General features: G+C 39.5%; 2 protein-coding genes across 3 annotated transcripts in view; one reads left to right on the plus strand and one right to left on the minus strand.

Moving 5' to 3' along the window:
• Positions 1-274: 274 nt before the first annotated feature.
• colec11 (collectin sub-family member 11) lies at positions 275-6,711 on the minus strand. Of its 2 annotated transcripts, XM_037071694.1 has the most exons (11): positions 6,623-6,711; positions 6,513-6,537; positions 6,387-6,434; positions 5,196-5,309; positions 3,872-4,159; positions 3,146-3,307; positions 2,976-3,047; positions 2,454-2,525; positions 2,296-2,349; positions 2,070-2,165; positions 275-1,201 (listed from the first exon to the last, which is right to left on the minus strand). In XM_037071694.1, the coding sequence occupies exons 6-11, from the start codon at positions 3,276-3,278 to the stop codon at positions 810-812; spliced, it is 819 nt and encodes a 272-aa protein (XP_036927589.1). In that variant the 5' UTR covers positions 3,279-3,307; positions 3,872-4,159; positions 5,196-5,309; positions 6,387-6,434; positions 6,513-6,537; positions 6,623-6,711; the 3' UTR covers positions 275-809. The 2 variants fall into 2 exon arrangements, with proteins under 2 accessions (XP_036927589.1, XP_036927588.1); XM_037071693.1 differs by lacking the exons at positions 6,387-6,434; positions 6,513-6,537; positions 6,623-6,711 and having other exon boundaries at positions 275-1,219; positions 5,196-5,325.
• The window catches only part of myo6b (myosin VIb), a 39,280-nt gene continuing 25,376 nt past the window's right edge, over positions 6,680-20,583 (plus strand). Inside the window, exons 1-13 of the mRNA XM_037071695.1 lie at positions 6,680-6,819; positions 10,749-10,895; positions 13,457-13,526; positions 13,622-13,695; positions 14,159-14,288; positions 14,703-14,808; positions 15,240-15,295; positions 15,385-15,482; positions 15,597-15,761; positions 16,474-16,554; positions 18,489-18,669; positions 19,032-19,176; positions 20,394-20,551. Of these exons, the coding sequence (XP_036927590.1) occupies positions 10,779-10,895; positions 13,457-13,526; positions 13,622-13,695; positions 14,159-14,288; positions 14,703-14,808; positions 15,240-15,295; positions 15,385-15,482; positions 15,597-15,761; positions 16,474-16,554; positions 18,489-18,669; positions 19,032-19,176; positions 20,394-20,551 (1,381 nt within the window). The 5' untranslated portion in view covers positions 6,680-6,819; positions 10,749-10,778. The remainder of the gene's footprint in view (positions 6,820-10,748; positions 10,896-13,456; positions 13,527-13,621; positions 13,696-14,158; positions 14,289-14,702; positions 14,809-15,239; positions 15,296-15,384; positions 15,483-15,596; positions 15,762-16,473; positions 16,555-18,488; positions 18,670-19,031; positions 19,177-20,393; positions 20,552-20,583) is intronic.

Consider the following 20,583-nt stretch of genomic DNA (forward strand, 5'->3'; position numbering starts at 1 on the left):
GTTCCAGAGAGCCACTTCAATCAAACAAAAATGGTAATAAAAATGGTGCAATGTAGTTGAACCACCACCAAGCTATTTAAAAATGTAGCCAAACTTGTAGTTTAATTACATGTAGTTCACTACTGAACACCACTGTAAGAAATTGCTACAGTGCAGTACAATCTTTATCCACCGGGTGGAGACTGTCTGCTGTGTTTGTATCATGTGCTGCACTACATCAGCTCTGGGGGCAGAAAGCAATGCACAGACACTGTCTCTCTTTTTATAATAATAATGGGTTAAAATTTATTTTTTACAGCAACCACCACATAACTTATAACATGTATATGAATACAGGATGAATATCGTATTCAATTTCTCTGATTAAAAACACCCGACTGGAACCAAAATCTTCCTTTAATTTCATTTTTCATGCACGTACCGCAGCCTTCTACACTTGGCCTGTTTGTCTTGTTTGTTGATGGCACCGTTGCAGCGGATAGTTTGCATAACATAACATAAAAAAGTCAGTTCATTGCCTGGCGTGCTGTTTGAATGTAAACTCAGAGTATGAGATCAAGGGTGTACTTAAGATAAGTAAAAACCTCACTAAAGAACAACAAGTCTGAATGCTTTGCGAGTTAAGAAAATAAATAGCTTATGAGCTTATAGGATATAGAGAAAATGTAGAAAATATACTAGTTTGCACAGCTTGCATGTCCTTCTGTCATCCTATTTACAGATAAAGGAAAAAGCACAAACAACACATCTAACTCGAGTTCCATTATATCTATACATTCTTTAGGCAGTCTCTTTAGCGGAGGCTGGACTCAGACACTGTCTTTGTCAAACTCACAAACAAAATACATGGTGGGGTGGCACGCCACATCTGTCCACTCCCCGGAGGCCACCATCTCAGCACAGTCCTCATCATCGTAGGCGTTGTTGGGCTCCCCTTTCCTCCACTTGCTGAAAGTGGTCATGGGAGAGAGATCCACGTAGGTGAACACGCCCTCGCGTTGCAGGTCGTGAATGCCGATGTAGACCCGGTTGAGGCCCGCCTCGGTTATGTACCCTGCGATGGCCACGTTGGCTCCCTCATCCTTGGGCATGGCCAGGTGCCCTCCCCTCGTCTGACAGTAGGCCTCCGCATCGGTGTATCGCTTCTCCTCCTTCACCAACAGATAGACCTTACTGTCTGTCTCTTTTATGCCAGCAACAGCTGCAGGGGAGGGCAGTGCTGAAAAATGAGCACTTGTATTTCTATAAATTTCACATTGACGTGCCCAGCATATGCAGCTCTATTAGGACAGGAGGTGAGGCAGTAGCACAGATACATTAACTGATGATAAAGGAGTTAAATGTTAGCAAAGAATGTTTCTGCAAACCATGGATACGTTGAAATGTTATATGTGAGATGTTGTAACTTTACATTTCTTTATGTTTTGTTTGAATGTTTATGTCACGACAATTAGAGCCTGGCGATATTATGGTTGGAGATATTATCAGGTGATATTGGGTTATCACAGTTATTGTGGTTTTGGCGTTAATGCTGAACAATAAGAAAACTCTTTTTTTGCAAACAGATCCTGCTGGGGGCACCAAATTGCACAAAATGCCGAATTCTACATAATGTTGCTTTAACTGCATAATAGCCTCATCGAGATTAGAATCTCACTGCAAAAAATGTGTGTATTTTGACTTACATAGTGATATTGATATTGGATTTTTTTTTCTTCCTTATATTTCTATCAGCATCAGACTAAAAAGTAAAGTTTCAATCACTTTGGTTAGATTCAGGCATAAAAGACGCTTGGTAAGAGCAAGGATAACATCCGGTTCTGTCACCGAAAACATGGCTGCAAATTGTCCAGGCATTTTAAAATATCCTGTAATTTTGCATGTACAAATGTTGAAATGCTGCTTTGATTAGTTGTCCCCACTTGGCAGTGGTCTCGCCGTGCTGTGTAGCCATGTAAAAATTTAGTGTTTCAATGGTTTGCTGCAACGTAAAACACCAGCGTTTCATTCTGCCGACTGGGCTGCGAAACACACAGGTAGAATGAATGAAGAGTGCTCTAAGATCATACCATTTTTAATGAACTTCAGCTCCGAGGAGAGCTGCGCCACAAGAATGTCCATTTCTCCAATCATCTTCCTGATTGGTGTGCACTCACATGGAACACCTGATAAGGCAAAAATGTGGGGGATTACCTCACGGCTGTCTTAATTAGTTCTCCAGTTTCACCCAAACGCAGCCGTCTAATCCTGCAGTAATCTGTTCGACAAACTGAATAACATGGTTTAATATCTCACCTGGATCTCCATTAGGGCCCCTTGGACCAGGATCCCCCATGTCTCCTTTTACCCCTGTGATTTGAAGGGTAATTATTCATAAGACATGAAATATACTTCACTTAATTTGTTCATGCACAGCTGCATGTGAAGTATATTTCAGTTCTTTTTTTAATTACCTTTCATTCCACTTGGGCCCACTTTTCCATAACGTCCCATTATGCCTTTCTGGCCTTTGAGCCCAGGTTGACCTGAAAAGAAAAATATTTTAGTACCATGCAGTCCACTTGAAAAAGCTGTTGACTCTCTTGTAAGACAAATGCTTTGCACCTTAAAGTAAATTAGAATTAAATGATCCACTACTTCCATGTTAATTAAAATGCTGAGTCTGTGTAATCTCCTTTAAAAAGTATGTAAGCACCCTTCACTGCTCATTAAGGTCTTCAGTAAACACTTGTCCGCCGCAGTGGATTCTTCAGATCATTTCTCCTCCAACCTCTCACCCAAATGTAAACACTTGGCCGTCTCTGGACGGCCTGGCAGTGATGTAACAGCACATTATCAGCCCCAGCAATGTGATCTCTAACCCACTTTCTTTTTTCTTTTTTTTTTCAACTTAGAAAATGAGGAGGAGGATGCATCGGTTTTACTGACACTGAGAAACAAAAATATCTGCAGTTGCAAGTGCAATAAAATTATACCGATCTCTCCAGGAGGGCCGACTCTTCCTGGTCTCCCCGGTGCGCCTTTTTGTCCCTTCTCTCCTGGTTCTCCTTTTGTGGAAGAAGAAAAAGAGGAAAACAGGAATCTGATGCTATTCAAGGTTTTATTTGCATGGTCTATGTGCCAGAAACTAAGTAGAATAGCCTGCCTTTGAGTCCAGGGACCAGGATCTGAACAGTGCAAGACTCCTCTGCCAAGTGCTCTCCATAGGATGTCTGCAGCATCGGTAAACTCAGCACAGACATCAGAACTATGGACACTAACAGCTTCTCTCCTATCATCCTTTACATGGGCTGGTCGGTGGGCTACACTGGTAGAAACAAACAGCGAGTAAAAGCACACAAATCATTTAACAAATAACCAGAGAATGGCTGTGGAGATCTTCACAATAATACTGTATTTCATAACAGAAACAGAGGACTCCGAAGTAAACGGCGATGCACCACCATGCATGCGCCATCACTTACAGTTTGCAAGCGACTGAATTCCTGACAGAGCACACCCTACTGCAATAAGCAAACATTCCATTTTAATGTGAACACATGTAGCATATGTTTCACACACATATATGCAATTAGCTCTTCATCTTGAGAAATTCTTGGTTGCCACAAAAACGCACACCACACGTTTTTAATATCACAGATACAAGTTTTAAAAACTGTTTTAAAACAGTTGATACATATCATCTAGATGAATTCATTCGTATATAAATAGCTTTGATAGAAACCAAAATAAAAACATGCATAGTCATATTTATATTTTTCGTCATAAACTTGGCAACACCTATAGAAGAACACATTTCACCACCCTGACAAACAAAACAGTTATCTTGCGTTTAACAGTACAGTGCAGTTTAAAAATGTGGATGGCCTACCTGTAGAGCTATTTCCAGACAGGGGTAGAGAGGTATCGCCAGCTTGCAAAAGACTTGCAGGAGCTTTGAACACTGGTGGTCCTACAGAAGCATTTCATGTTCCTGCGCAGGCACCACAGAGTGCGTGTGTGATAGGACTTTCATAAACACTTCACAGATAAAGTCCAAAGCAGCTGGGGCCCGACAGATAATTGGCTGGGAAAGTAGCCGAGTGATTGACAGCAGAGGGGCCGGTGAATACGCTGACTCATCTTCAGACCTTATAAGATATTTGGAAGGCAGGTCAATCTGCAAACAAACAACATTGGAATGAATGTCAAACATCATTCCAACTGATAACAGCAGTATTACATTCATTATTCATATTCATATAAACAGCCACAGCCTCCTACACTTCACTACCTGTGTCTCCTTAGTCTGCTTATTATATTCTTTCATTAATAATATATGATAATGATTTGTGTGATGACGGTGGCATTTCAGCATAGATGTTAAACAGTGTGAGTGTGCCAGCTTTATGATCTGTGTAATGTGATTACAAACAACTTACTTAACATGACGTTTTTCAAAAATGACATCAAGTAACTGCAATATCCATCAGGTTATGTAATTTATTTTAAATAAACAATGCAGTAATGGAATGTAACAAAGTGCATGTACTCAATAAATGCCCCCAAGTACAATTTTGAGGTACTTGTACCTGAGTATTTCCATTTGCTGCTCTTTTATACTCTTTCTCGTCAATACATTTTGGAGGCTGATGTACTTTTTACTCCACAACATTTATTTTTATAACTTTAGTTACTAGTTACTTTGCAGGTTGCATGCTGCATCAGTGCCAGAGTGGTATAGTTTTAAATTAATTTGTTTTATCAGCAATCAGATTTTAAATATGGTTTAACACAATTTCTTCCATTATACTCAAGCAAGACTTTTGGATACTTTCATGACACTGCTGAATAAACACTGCTGGATATAACAGAAACAATTCAATAAAATAGACCTCAATATATAAATAAAAGCACAACTTTTGTGCTGATAGTGGAATATGAGAAGTGTTCTTCTCAAGAAGTAAGATTTATTATATATTTTTACTTTTATTTATATTATCAGATTATAAGTCCTTAGTTGCATATTGATGTGTGTGTCCTTCAGGAACAATAGAGGTACTGCAGCTTCTACCTTAAACTTAAAGTGCACATTTCTAACATTCATTTTTTATTTCACATATGATATGCCACTGATGTTGACTTTATCATCATCATATTGCCCAAGCCATGACTGTAAGTGTTACATAACTGTGTGTCTAAGAGTGAATCCTTACTTTGCTTGTGTTGCATCTCTGCTGCTGCATCATTTCCCCAGAGCGCACTGGTTCCTTGTGCTGATCAGCTCTCCAGTGTGTCGCTCCTGTTCTTTTTCTCTCCTCTCTACCGTCCTGTAGGCAAGTTAATTGGTTTGGGATTTGGCTTCAGATACACAGAGCTGTGTGTCCTCTTTGTGGCCACCTGAGGGAGCCACTGTCCATGTAACTAAACACTAGTGGCCCTGCACATGAACTACTTGATCTGGATCGTCCATCTATTTCTCAATTTATTTTTATTTTATTTTTTTGCTTGTTTGTTTGTTTTCCCAGAATAATAATAATAATAAAAAAACAACACTATATTTGTTTAGGCTTTAAACAGACTTAAATCCTCGTTTTTTTTTTCTAATGACCAGAATCAAAAGGAATAAAAAAAAAAACATTTCCTTTCATAACTATACTATAGTTGTAGATGTTTTATAGATCCCCAAATAAGATATGTCACCATTTGATGTAGTCAGTTGTTGCTTGTCTTTGTTGCATATTATTTAGGATGACTTGTGGGCAAAGAATGTCATGCTGATGTTTACATGCTGTCATCTAGACTCAGTAATCAGATACGGTCCAATACAGGAGGGATCAGATATCCTAATTAGATTTACAAACCCAATGGTGGCTTTCAATGGTGGATTAGGTGTCTCCTTCAAAAATCCCCCCAAAAGTTTTAGATTACCTGCCTCTTAAATATTCATGACTCTCAAGGCAGCGTTTGCAGTCGTTTCATTGCAGACAGTGGAGCAGTTGTGTGGTCAGTTTATCCTCTAACTAAGTTTTTGTGACTAAGCAAACATGCTGTATGGTCCACGAGTAGTGAAATGAAATATTCCTCACGGTGGCATACAGAAAAATGTGTAATACATGGTTCAAAATTACCATCTAGATGGTTACCAGAGAGAGGTATATTTTGTTTGTCTTTTAAGTCTTTGCCGCAATATATTTAAAGAGGCACTATGTCATTTAGGATAAGGAATTCATACTCAAAATGTGTGATAATACAAACTCAGAAATATTTATGTCCCGCATAACTGAATAAACCAGCTTTTGAATAAAAAGTTGAATATCTTTCTTGTCCTCTGATTAAATGTTTGTCCCCAAAACTACACAGTGCACCTTTAAATTTGGACGTTACAACAAAAGTAACATGCTCACCTGTAAGGTGCTTTCAAATGTCACAGCAGTGTGTTCAGGGGAATAAAACTGTTAGGGCGATAAAGACACGCTTTAGATAATAGATATTTATTGTGTTAAATAATTAAAACAAAAAACGGACCTTACCGTCCAAATGCCTTTGTCCCCTCTACTGCATAAAAACACAGCCAGTGATTATTAAAAAATATATGCATATCTACCTGACACGGGACCTTACGAGCAGCACTTCAACGCACCTTCGCTTGAGTACAGTCGGGATGACGTCACCTGCGCCGCCTGTAGTGCAGACAGCCCGCGGCTCCGTCCGGCTCCACTGTCCCGGCGACAGACAGCGGCTGAAGTTGGACTACTGCAACTACACATCCGTATGACGGGCTTACAAGTCGTCTTTGTCGCCCTTTACGAATATTTGACTGTCTGAAGGAAACGAGTCGTAAGTGTCTTTTGTCTAACTTTGACTTTTTTTTTTTTTTTTGAACGAGTAGCTAGTCGGACACAGCTCGAGGTACACTGAATGATCTTTACAGTAAAATGGATGGAGCGAGAGCAGCTACAGCGACACGCTAATCATATAAATAGATGAATAGCACTTGCTCGCATTAGTCCAGTGTAGGTTTCTCCAACAGAGGTTTATTTATATGGGACATATTACAGTTAGTTTTAGTTTGGAGTCGTTTAATTATGAGGTTTCCTTTAAAAGTCACCGTAGCAAAGGACATATTCCACCCATTCTCACCTGCATGGCATCACAAGAGTAGCCTATAACTGTTATGTCTCAATATAAACTAGCAGTTTTGCTATTTTCATAGTATCTCAGATACTATATGTAACCTGATGGTTGAATAATATGTATTCATTTTTATTTTTAGTTTGACTGTCTTACTAAATGCGAGTGTTAACTTCCACCTCCTGTTTGTGTTCCTCATCACAGCCTCATCAAAGTCAGCACCTCTTATTCAAGTAATCTGCTATGTTGTTGTTTTTTTTGTTTTTTGTTTTTTCATATAGTGTGACCTCTCCGTACATCTCCCCTCATCCTATTGGCCTGTTGTCGATACCCAATGTGTTTTCCGTGTCCCCTTTTCGCCTGGTAGAGAACAGGAAGCAAGAGGCAGGAAACAAGAGGCGTGGATGTGTGTGTGTGTTTGTGTCCTGCTTCAAATTTGAGCCAGTGTCCCCTCATGCTTCTGTGTGTGTGTGTGTGTGTGTGTGTGTGTGTGTGTGTGTGTGTGTGTGTGTGTGTGCACCGTATGTGTCACTGTGTTCAGATTTGCACCATTTTGCAATTGATCACTGACTTTTATTTGCCAGGCTTGGTTCTCAGTCTCACCTCCCTGTCTGGATTAAGGTCAAACACTAAGAGGATTTAGGGCTGCAGAGTCAGTTACTCATGAGGGACTGGTTTGTGTTTTGTCAGTGATCCCTTTGGTTTGTGATGTTCACGGATGGGCAGAAGGCCATCTGCCTGAGTGATATGCCAGACTGTTTGGGGGGTTTCTTTGAAAGTTGCATGAGAATCCCAAAGCTCTTGGTAAATTTCAAAGCCAGAGACTATAAAATAGATGTAATTGTTTTTAATATATCATGATGTGTGGTCATTTAGAATTTGTTTTGAACTTGAGTGTTTTTCCTGTAATTAAACTTGGGCTGAAGTAGGGAGCTGTGGAAAAGCTTTGTAGTTATCAGTCGTCTAACTAAGACAGTCTTTAGGATCCCCCCCTCCCCAGCCTTGATCTTACACTTGAAGGTTGAAGATAACAAACTGGGAAAGTAATCTTATCCTCTCTCCTTCTGGTGCATTTCTTAAACTCCTGATTATGTTTGAATGTGGTTTGAATGCTGAAGTATGCTGTGTCAAGTCACTATCAAACAGCCCTCCTTACAGGTTTTATAACTAAATGAACAATGGTGCAAATTTGCAAATGCCATCTATGTAGTGTACACACACACACACACACACACAGTTGTGTAAGTTGCAGATATGCCTGTTTAACTTGCAGCCTGCTCTAGTGAATCGTGTACAATCAGATTTGTGTTGGGTTGTTTTGGTTGGTTTTTGGATTTTTGAGTGACAGTGGTTTGCATCAGGTCAGTGTGAAGACAATTCATTGGCTCTGCTTTCTACAACCAAGGTTAAAAAGCCTTTAGTATCTAATGCTGCCTTCACGTGCTGTCCCATTTCCTGAGTTGGGAAGTCAGTTTTGCGCCTACGGTGTGTTCATGTGCGTCATGTCAGACTGAGGGGAGCAACATGGATGCCAAAAAGAAGTTTTATTGCACTTTATCACTCCACCATCTACTCAGATATTCACTTAACTGAACACAAATTTTTGCCATCAGTCACAGTAGAATTCTTGTTCCTGTTCTTTGGTCACAAGGGTAAGCTACAAAAGCTGCACAGGACGACCACAATGATCCAGGAAATCCCACCAACTGTCCAACTAAACCTCTCAACATTACAGTAAAATACACTCTCACTAGCTTGGGCCTTGATGGTGGGTCGGTCCTTTGATGTGTGAAATCATCATGTCTCTTGGCCATTAACCCACACTGAGCAAAGACATCTATTGTAAATAAAGATTATTTCTCCAATAATAGATGGACTACATAACAATAAACTGAGATAACAGCGTGGCAGCTTGGGTTATCTTTTATAGACTTACACTGAAAGCTGTGATAATGTCTCCTTTGTTAAAATTCGTAACATACCCATATCAGTAACTGTACTTTTATTTCCATTTTATTGTTCGAGCCCTGAGTTACAAAGTCCTGACAGTGAGTGACTGATTGGAAATTACCCTGGAGGAAAAGCCAGGGAGCAAGCCAAAGTCTGCTTGCTGTGCTTTTGGTTAATTACTGTGAGCAATAACATGCAAGGAGCTCTTTAGATGAGTAAGAAAGAAATGGTCGACTGGTCTTGCAAATTATTTTTTATCTAACTCAACAGAATCAAAAATTCAAAAATCATCTTTAAGTTTCCTATTTCTTGTCAACTGAGCTGTAGATCTAATGCCAGTAATGTAACAAAAGATGTGAAAAATACAGGATCATTGTTATCTTGCCACATCTAGGTCCAAAAAGCAATAATAGCGATAGTCACTACAGGTTACCATCACATGTCTCTCCCAAGGGTGGATCCACCATTATGCTGAGTTGATGTACCTGTTGATACCTGTGTAAGTTTGAGTCCTTACTGAAAGATGCATCAGCAGTTTCTACCACCCACCCCTGATGGCGTTTGACCTCAATCCCTGCAGCTAATAGGATACTCGAGTATAGCGTCAGCATTTTTGCTTTGCTGTGGTTGTAGGATTAACTTTCAAGAAGCGTTGATGACATGCGTTCAAAAATACAGATTGTTAACACAAGATTCAGGCTGAGGTGATCAACTTGGTTGTAGTTTACATCTGTCTGGTCCAAATGCTGCAGTCAAATACAGAGTACAGCCTGGAATACACCTGGAACACATTGAGATCGGAGGTTGGGAGTTTCAACTAGAGAATTTCGACCTTCATTGTCATATGTAACAACGCATTAGACTTACAAATTATGCCCAGGTGGTTCTTGACTTATATAGTATACACTCAGCAAGTGCACCGGAAAAAAATGTCACAGTTTGATTGTGTTAGCTTGGTCTTTGTGCAGGCCAAAAATACTGTGAAGGACTTGAGATGCTACAGACTGAATTGTTTGGCTGGGCAGTTTACCATCCCAGGTCACTTGAGGTAGTGTTGTCCTCACAAGAGAGACAACCCCAGTCGTGTTCCAGTAGAAAATCCTCTCTGACAAGATCAGTGAAGGAATAGCAGGATAATGGAAAGTGAAGCAGACAGTCAGTTCAGGTCAGTTCTGAATCACATAATGCAAATGACTGAGAAATGCCTCTAGAGATCAGTTTGATGGTAAAATCATTCTCATCTCGTCATCATCTTTGATATCAGTCTCTATGTCAAGTAAAAGATGACATTTACAGACAAAATATTGTGTTTTGAAGATTTCATGAGTTGTGAGTTATAGTTAAAGTTTAGGAAAATGCTGCCATGCAAATTTGACAGGTGCTTAACAAAAAAAAAAAGTGACCGAGAGAAACGACCCTCATGGGGGATTTATGTTTTCTCAGTTGTTAAACCACTAACGCCGAAACCAAACCAAAAAGCTGAACCTATTTGTCAGCTGTGAAGAAAATGTGAAATACTCATTGTGTAGCTATACAAGCCTTGGGGAGCAGGCAGTGGGCCTGGCTTCGAGGCAAATTGTTTGTTTGATATCCTTCAGTAAAAAATGCAAATGTGTGTACTATAATTTGCATTTGAAGACACATATGTCCTTTTGTTTATGTTTCCTCTCACTCCCCTGTCCCAGTTGTGTGGTCGTGCTGACTGGAGGCAAGCCATGGAGGATGGGAAGCCAGTGTGGGCGCCCCACCCCACCGACGGGTTCCAGCTGGGCATGATCGTTGACATAGGAGCCGACGCGCTCACCATAGAACCACTGAACCAGAGGGGCAAGGTGGGTCACCACACAGAAACACACTCACAGGCACATGCACACAGCCGAGTACAGCTTTCCATTTACAGGCAAAGTAGGGCCTACTGGGAAAATGAGCTTTCCTTTCAAGTGGCTCTGCAATTTGTTGTGAAAATTGCTCATTCAATGAGAGCATAAATTGCGTGTTGTTTACCTTAATCCCAGGAGAGTGCCCACAGCATACACAGCTACATTCATTCAGAAGATCACGTACAAGAATAATATTTAAAGCTGAAATTTTCTGTAATCCTGTAGCGGTCTGTCTAAAGTGCCATTTCAGGTAGAAAGGCGTTGGCACAACAATGTGTAAAATGCTAGAAACATGAGAGACCACATGTACAGAGAGATGAATAAATAAAGAGAGCAGCAGCAGGTGCACTGATAGTGTTGCCTAGAGGGAGAGCTGCTCATTAGGAGGTAAAGGCCACCTGTTACACCTGAGCCGTCACATGTCCCCAGCAAGCAGGCCTCTGGTGTTCACAACAGACACGTACTCCAACAGTTGCCCCTGCATTTGTTTGTTGGAAACGTTCTCACAGCTAATGTGTATACATTCTGGCTTTTCAGCAAAGGGACAAATGTTACTAATGACATTAACCATGGCTCAGCTATGTTAAAGGGTCACTGTGAGTCACCAGTGAGCTAGCCATCACAATAGACCCAGGGAAAGCACAGATGGAATTTATAACATTAATGATGGCTGCATGTAATAAAGATGAGCTTGTTCGCGGCCTCTGTTGTTGTGCATTCTCATTCACTGACATGGCTTTCTGGGACATGTAATAGAATGGAGCCATTGTTAACACTGTTGGTGAAACCTGTATTTTCCCTACTTCGGGAATACAAACTGTCTGCTGTGAAAAGTTTCCCGGACCCTGAAACTGAAGCAGCTAAATCTTATTAAGCCGTTATCTATTTTATTGTTTACACCTGTGTTTGACCAGTGAAAAATGTCCACAATGAGAGTGGTCTATTACTGGGTGTGATGGCTTTACATTTCTCTTGATCTGGTATTCAGTCCAGCCCTATACAGTACGTCTCTGGTTAAAATGGGTTATGCTCATGAAAATACATTTGCTCACTGCCACAATACCTACCCTGTTTAAATAACAAAGTAGTCAGAACACCTTGTGTTTGGATTGCAATATAGTCCCAAATGACAGATAAGTGCATAATACAACCCAAATTCCATTGGACATTGAGTGAAACATCAGCTAGACATATACTCAGTTTAAAGCAGTGCAAGGACAATACATTAAATATTTTACCTCATCAACTCCATTGAGTTTTGTAAATGTATATTTATTCTTAATTTTATGTGAGCAACATGTTTCAGACAAGTTGGGAGAAGGGTGACAAAAGACTGTGAAAGTTGTGGAATGTAATAATATTGTTTTTAATACCCTTTTTTAGTATTAGGGTTGTATTACTTATAACCCAAGACTCCACACCAAACCAAATTACCCTTGATGAACCATATTAGTTAGTTGTTCTACAAGGAGATGGTATTTGAAGTTGGAACAGCTCTGAACTTTGATCACACACTGTGAGGCATAAACTCGTTCTCAAGGGAATGAAAGGCCCATTGATTATCCTCTTTACTACACTGTGGAGCTCATTAGTGTCTAGGCTCAGTATAAAACCCTCAGCCTGACTGCCTCTTCCTCTTTGTCAATATTTATTGGTCAGACATTTCTCACATGGTTATTATTGTGAATGTGGCATGTCCAGATTGAGCCAAGCCACTGCGCAGGCACACAAAGCAGATTCTGTTTAAGCCTGTTTGTTGTAATAAACCATGCATCGTAGAACAGACTGGGTCACACACACACACACACACACACACACACACACACACACACACACAAACAGTGGTATTAATAAAAGGAGTGCAGTGAAGATGGAGTAAAGGAGTGTTTATTACAGGGAATATTCAGATGCAGCCATTGTTCTGCTCTAATATTGTCACATGGTCTGATTGACTTGATTGGCTCTTACAAGATCAGCCCAGAGCGCCACCATCATCTCCTCTCTACCACTCACACACTCACACACACACACACACACACACACACTGCATACAATCACTCACTCACTCACTCACTCAGGTGTTCAGATCTGGTTGCTCTCCCACCAAATTATTCATTACCCTGCCATGTCTCCCCTTGTTTCTCTCACAGCCGGCTTGTTCCATTGAGTTTATTTCCATTAACTCAGACTCTTAAACAATAGAGTGAGAATATCAGTAACTAATTTATCCTGGGAACATGTCGCACCAAACATCATTACTGTGATCTTTAAGCACGATAAATGATTCATGTTTGTGCATTCTCGCTTAGCTTTTTATGATGTCTAATATGTCTCCCTCGTTTTTGATGCTTACAAACAGTTGTTTTTATGTCTAAACCTTTTCAAAGAACAAGACAATGAATAATCTTGTACATAAAGTTGGCAAGGATAAGTAGAGCCATACGTAGCATGTCTGTCTATCCAGGAAATGATATAATGAGATGTTACCATAAGAAAATCTGTTTGTGTTGCAGACATTTCTTGCCCCGATGAGTCAAGTCTTCCCTGCAGAGGATGATGTCAACAAACATGTAGAAGACAACTGTAAGTCAACATACATAACAATGTGTTTGTGTTTTTTTTCCTTAAGAAGGTCAATTATCCAAAAAATAATGTTTGTTTTATCCCTGTTCTCTCAGGTTCCCTCATGTACTTGAATGAAGCAACTCTTCTCAACAATGTCAGAGTGCGGTACATTAAAGACCACATCTATGTATGTTTTCTTCTCCTTCTATACTGCATTTGCACAAATATATGTATACAAATCCTTCATATGTGAGCTCTTACAATGGCCTATAATCACCACTATCCATCTGAATCATAAGGAGATACAATAACAGGTTGAAGACAGAGGGAGAGAGAGATCCCTATCCTTATTTTCCCTGGGGCAGAAACACCAGGTGGTAAAGAGGGAAGGAAAGCTAGAAAAGGGTCATAAAGTCAGACTGGCAAACCCAATCCTGATCCCAGTCCCTCACTTAGGAAATGAGGGACAGCTGGTAGATGGGAAAAGCAGGACAGGGAGATAGGTTAAGGTGTGTCTCAGTAGCCTTGGCTGGGCTCATTTCCACCTCTGTTGTTTCTTATTATTCAATTATTTATGAGTATTTTTGCTTTTTATTAACTTTCTCTGAATGCAGTGACTCTAATCATACATGTATTTATGTGTCTTCCAGACCTATGTGGCCAATATCTTGATAGCTGTGAACCCTTATTATGACATCCCCAAACTTTATGGCCCTGACTCCATCAAGTTGTACCGGGGGAAGTCCCTGGGAACTCTGCCACCTCACGTCTATGCTATAGGTGAGAGCTGTTAAGTACTGTTTATTACGTGGGGGTAATGTATATGGCTATTAGATAATTAAATCTAATGAGAAACTTTAACTCTGCCTTTCCCTTTGTTAGTCTTTATCAGAATTAAATATAATTTGTCATTTTTTGAGTTTGCTAACAGATGTTTATTTGAATTATAGATTATTTCAGTCCCCATTTGTGAAGTCATGTTGTTTTGTGAGCCCACTTGTGAAAGTAACAATGTTTATGTGAAATGTACAGTGATTTTCTCATTTTTTAGAAGCAGCCTCCTCAAAATAATTCACATTTTTATTCTTTAAGACAACTTAACAGCTACATACACAATGTATTATCAATAAGTTGATTCTTGATTATTTTGCTTGAATGTTCACTGTTTTGATTTTATTTTTGTTCTTTTTTTAGCTGACAAAGCCTACAGGGACATGAAAGTTCTCAAGATGAGCCAGTCTATCATAGTTTCTGGTGAATCTGGTGCTGGAAAGACTGAAAACACCAAGTTTGTTCTCAGGTATGAGCTCACGTGAATCATCCTGCATCCTAGTTTCACACTCATCTTTAGTCTCCTCCCCTCTGAATGGGGAGATAGAGTGATGTTTCCTTTTCCCTTTTTCCCTTTTCTTTCCAAACCAATGTATTACACTGTGTTTTGAGTACACTGCATCAAGAGTTACTGATAATACTTCACAAATACCTCGTAAGAAATACATAAACAGTAAAAAAAAAAAGGGGAAAATCAACATTAAACTTGATGCAATTCTTAAAAAGTCCTTCTTTACTGTTACATATGTGGTAAATAAAAAAAGGGCAATCTGAATAATCTTTGGACTATGTAAACTGTGGACTGTGTTTTGTGTGTCTTTTCCTCTTTTAGGTAGCATTTATATTTTGGTGATTAACTAGGTATATGAATCATTGTTAAACTTTATCCCCATCCTGCAGATACCTCACTACAACATATGGAAGTGGTCAAGATATTGATGAGAGAATTGTAGAAGGTAACACAATAACTCAAACCTTTCAATACTGCTTGTCCTGTATGAGGCAGAGTGACCATGATTCTGTTTTTCTTCCATTCTAATCTCAGCAAATCCCCTTCTTGAGGCCTTTGGAAATGCAAAGACAGTCCGGAATAATAACAGTAGTCGCTTTGGAAAGTTTGTGGAAATTCACTTCAATGATAAGGTAAAAAAGATGACAAAAAGATAACTAAGTATGTTCCAGGATATAATTTACTGCATGTGGACCATGTATTATGAAATCTGTTTTTAAGGTCTGATTCTTGTCTCGTGTCACCAGAATGCAGTCGTAGGTGGATTTGTCTCACATTACTTGCTAGAGAAGTCGAGGATTTGCATGCAAAGTAACGACGAGAGGAACTACCACATCTTCTATCGGCTGTGTGCTGGGGCATCTGAGGACATAAAGAAGAAACTGCACCTGGACTCTCCTGAAAGCTTCAGGGTCAGCGGGCTTAGCAAGGGTCTAATATTACACATATTACACCAAAATAAGTAGATAATCTCCACTGTGCCATTCTGAAGTGATATGAAAGTCAGGGCTTTTGAAAGAGACACAAATCAGCATTGATAGCTGATTTTTAAGTAACTAAATGGATTTTAAAACATTATTATTTATGTTGGAATAGGTATTGGTTGGCAGTACTTTGGTAGACCACTAGATGTCTCCTGAACTTTTTGTTGACGTCAGAGGGTCCTCCCGAGTGAAATCAAAATCCCCTCAGTAACAAAATATTTCACAATTTAATTCTTTCCCTCTTTGATACAATCACCAGCTCAGCAGGGGCAAACTCAGAAAGCATAAAGGTGTTTACCCCAGCCTTTATTTTCTCCTACATGCTCTACAAAACAACAGTTACCAGAACAACAAGCAGCTCAAGCTGTTCCTCTCGATGTTTATCATAGCGTCATTATATCAGGTCCCTGAGGTGACGCCCAAATCAACAGAGGCAATTACTGCACGTGATTCACTACTAGTCAGCTGTGGAGCAATATTGGAAGACAGAGAGTAAATCTTTTAGATGATGAAAATCAATACAGATCTCCCCAGCAGGTTTTCCACCACAAGTGAAATACATTTATATTGTGTCTGGATTTAATTTATCAAAGAACTAATTGTGTTTTAATTAATCAAAGCTGTTTTTTCTTCATTGCAGTACCTGAACCGAGGATGCACCAGATACTTTGCCAGTAAGGACTCTGATAAACAAATCATGCAGAACCGTAAGAGTCCTGAGGTAATGTCACATTCAGTTCTGGTTTAATAATTTAATACATGATTGTTGTATTGCACCATATTTTAAATCATGGGGAAAAAGGCAAAGAATGTTTCATAATGCAACACTTTTAGGTAGATTAGGTAGACAACAATGATGTGTAAGCACAAGACAGAAAGCAAATCCCTGAACACGTTACAGGAAATCAGCTGTAAATGGGGAGTGATATGCAGGAACTGGTCACAAATAATATGGAATATTTCATGACCAGAATTAGTTCACGTCTGTGTAATAGATTAATTATGTATGACATGAAAAAGAACAAGTGCCTTGTTTGGTTTGCACACCAAAGCCTGCAGGAGATATGTAATTAATATCATGAAGCAATTAGTGAATAAGTGTGACATGCTGCTCTCTCAGGGACTAATTATACATGCACATGAATTTCACTTCTTGTTTTCTATGATGGAATTATATCTCCTCGTGGTAATCAAAGTTTAGGGAAAATCCGCTGAGAAAGTGGTAAACAAAGGAGCTGCTTTCAATTCTCCTCATGAATGTGCTCAAAATGGATATATTTAGCCTAATTTGTAGGCAAAGTTCAATTATTGGAACTTTTATTAAGCGCAGAGGCCAATCATTACCACTATTCTTTGATTTTGTTTTCTTTCTTCTTGTGTTACATTAGTAGTGATTCAGTCTCATTATCACCCAACCAGTCCAACCTTTAAAGTGCTTTATGTATTTATCTTTCAAAAAAGCACATTATTTGTAATTTCCTCTTGAAATATTGAAGAAAATTGAAGTCTGTTCCATGCTCGTTTCCCATTTTTTGTGTTTGTCCAAGGCTCTTTAGTTAACATTCTTACTATGCTCTTCCAAAATCAATAACAGTGATTTAATGATGACTTAATGAAGCACTGTAAGCCACATGATTGTAAGTACACTGTGCCATTTATACGTTGCTAATTCAGTCATTGTACATCTGTCTGTCTTTCCACGTGTCTATGTTATAAAGGACAACAAGGTGATCTTTCCTTTCTTATCAGGGCTTTGTGCTCCCTTTTGTTTATCCTATATTTTCCTCAAGTAAACACTGAGACTCGCTGGTTTGTAGTGCAAACAGGAAATAAGTGTGCATGCTTCCTCTTCCTCTGCATGTGTCTGCCAGGATCGGTTGGGGCTGGGTGTTGCTTTGATAGAAACATACAAAGGGTGTTTGCTTATTCAGCTTTTTCATGTGCAGGGCTGCACAGTTATTGTATATTTTCCATAGTTTAAAATCAATATTTGTTAGAGATAGATTTTAATTTGAATGGCTGCTATTTTTGAGAATAAAATAGGAGAAAGGTGACTATTAAAGTATTTTGTTCCCCGTGGTACTAAAGGTATGAATGGTTTCTTTTCCTACCGTATAATTAGGAGTATAAATTTAATAATAGTGCAGCCCTTGTTGAATAGTACTGTATGATTAATCTATGATCTTGACCCCCAAGTAATGAGAGAAATTTCACTAAGCATGACTGTTTTTTCAGCTTTCATCGCCCTCAGGATATTGCTAGATATTACTTTTGAAGGCATTTGAAGACAAGACTACTGTAGCAGAGAGTTCACGGTGCACAGGATTGAACGCTTGCTGTGTGCTGCTAGCAGAGGCTCTTTAAACGTATTAATGTAACATATTTGCTTGTTTCGTTCAAAGTGCATGTTACAGTTAGCGTCTCATTTCTTTCTCGTTTAGTGTGGGGTGTTGCCAGGATCTCTTCCAATTCAATTTACAATCAGATTTACTCAATATTGAACAACATTTAATGAAAAAGCTAAAATATAGAACATAGATCCACATTTGCTGATTGCATCTTGTTTGAGTAAATCGTGATTTGAATTGGATTCTCAATCATTTTGTTTGTCTTCTGATTTTGACTCTTTCTGACTCACTTGCATGTGTTTTGCAGCATCTGAAGGTCGGTGCTCTGAAGGACCCTCTTCTTGACGACCAGGGTGACTTCAACAGGATGTGCGGGGCGATGAAGAAGATCGGTCTGGACGACACTGAGAAGCTGGACCTGTTTAGGGTGGTTGCTGGAGTTCTGCATTTGGGCAACATTGACTTTGAAGAAACGGGGAGCTCATCAGGTTAGATTGGTGCTCTAATAACATCACAGCATTTTAAGAATAATCTGTGAGATTTTTTTTGTTTTGTTTTTTTTTTTTTTTCAGTATTGAAATCGTTTGTTTATCTTTTCAGCCATACTGAATATCAACAAAGAACCATCATGTTTTCCAATTCTTTCCACCTTTTCTAATCAATAATTACTTTTTGTCCACTTAAACCAAGATCTGTGTTTTTCTCTTTTTTCTGGCAAGTTCTTTCTCATTCTGTCTCTAAAAGTCAAAATATTTCTGGATCAGATAAGGATACTGATAAAAAGGGAAATAACTTATCTTCTTTCAGGTTGTAGTAGGAAGATTTTTGAAGGCTTGTGTGTATGTTTCAGGTGGCTGTGTGCTGAAGAATCAGTCAGGACAGACTCTGGAGTACTGTGCTGACCTGCTCGGTCTGGACCAGGATGATTTACGTGTCAGCCTCACAACCAGGGTCATGCTCACTACAGCAGGGGGCGCCAAAGGAACAGTTATCAAGTAAGAACAATTAGCTACTAGAGCTACAGAGTGACACTTTGAAACTTGGTTTGTAAATGTTTTTCATTGAGATAAAATGATTTTTCAGAAGCAACTGTTGTTTACTCTGATTATTGAGATGTCTTTGTTGTGCAAGAAGATGAGATTAAATCCTGACACTGAATTAAGCCTTTTTTTATGTGTCATCATAAAGAGTATCTTATTGTTGCTTACAGAGACTCTGTGACTCTGCTAAATCACTCACACCAGTCAACAGTGAAAGACATGCAGTCGCACAAATGTAGAGTATTTTTTGATTATTTTACATGATTGAATGCATTGCAGTATTGACCCTCCGCCTTTGGTTGTGAAGGGGTGTTTGAGTGATGGGGCCAGGTTTGATAGATTAATATTTCAAGAGGGCCAGATGCTGGCCTGGCCTGGAAGTGTTTTCTCCACATAAATAATGCAGCCTGTATCTGAAGAGGCAGGCGAGCATGGCTTCAGTACAGTAAAGGCTTGGTGTCTGGGGAGCAGGTGGAGCCAAGGGGGCCTGGCATTGTCATTAAGCCCCAGACAGACCCAACCTACCCCTGGGAGGTGAGGGTTACAGAAGGGGTGTTGGATGTGATGGTATCGGGGATGACTGAGTCTCTAACGATTGTGCATATGGAACATTGCAGTGGATAAAAATGCCTGTCACTGAGATGAATTGTAAGGTTTTCATGTGTTTTCTAAGACTTCAAGCTATTTTCTGGCTGAACAGACTTACTTAGCCTTAGCTTAGGAGGTCTGCTTCTGTTTGAAATGGATGAGGGTTTTGGTGGAGGTTAAAGACAGACATTTTAATTTTAAATTCACCTTCTTCCCAGTTGGGAGAACTGAGTTGAACTCTGGGTCTCTGTGGAACTGCACTTTGTCCATACAGTCAACCCCTCTAAATAATTTAATTATAAATTGTGTTGAGGAGCCATTAGAGACTTTAGTAGAGTTCAAGGTTCAAATTCAAATTTACACAAAAATAAGACATCGTCTTTGGCTCAGAAACCCTATTTTTCAAACTAGTGGCTAGCTTGACTGTGGAGATCAGAAGGGAGATGAAGCAAAAAGTATCTCCCCAACACAGCTAAAGTTTTGCTGCCACATGAAAATTGGGTTGATTAGGGAAAAAAAGAAATAATACAGCATGTCCCAGTTTCGGACTTACTCTCACTGCCCCACTTTGTGTTTCCCTCCAGGGTGCCTCTAAAGGTGGAACAAGCAAACAATGCCCGGGATGCCCTGGCCAAGGCAGTGTACAGCCGCCTCTTTGATCATGTGGTCAAACGAGTAAACCAGTGTTTCCCCTTTGAGACGTCCTCCAACTTCATCGGGGTGTTGGACATCGCTGGATTTGGTAATTAAATGCATAAGATAAAAAATTATGAT

This window comes from Acanthopagrus latus, chromosome 16, assembly GCF_904848185.1.
Source record: "Acanthopagrus latus isolate v.2019 chromosome 16, fAcaLat1.1, whole genome shotgun sequence".
Lineage (NCBI taxonomy): Eukaryota > Metazoa > Chordata > Actinopteri > Spariformes > Sparidae > Acanthopagrus > Acanthopagrus latus.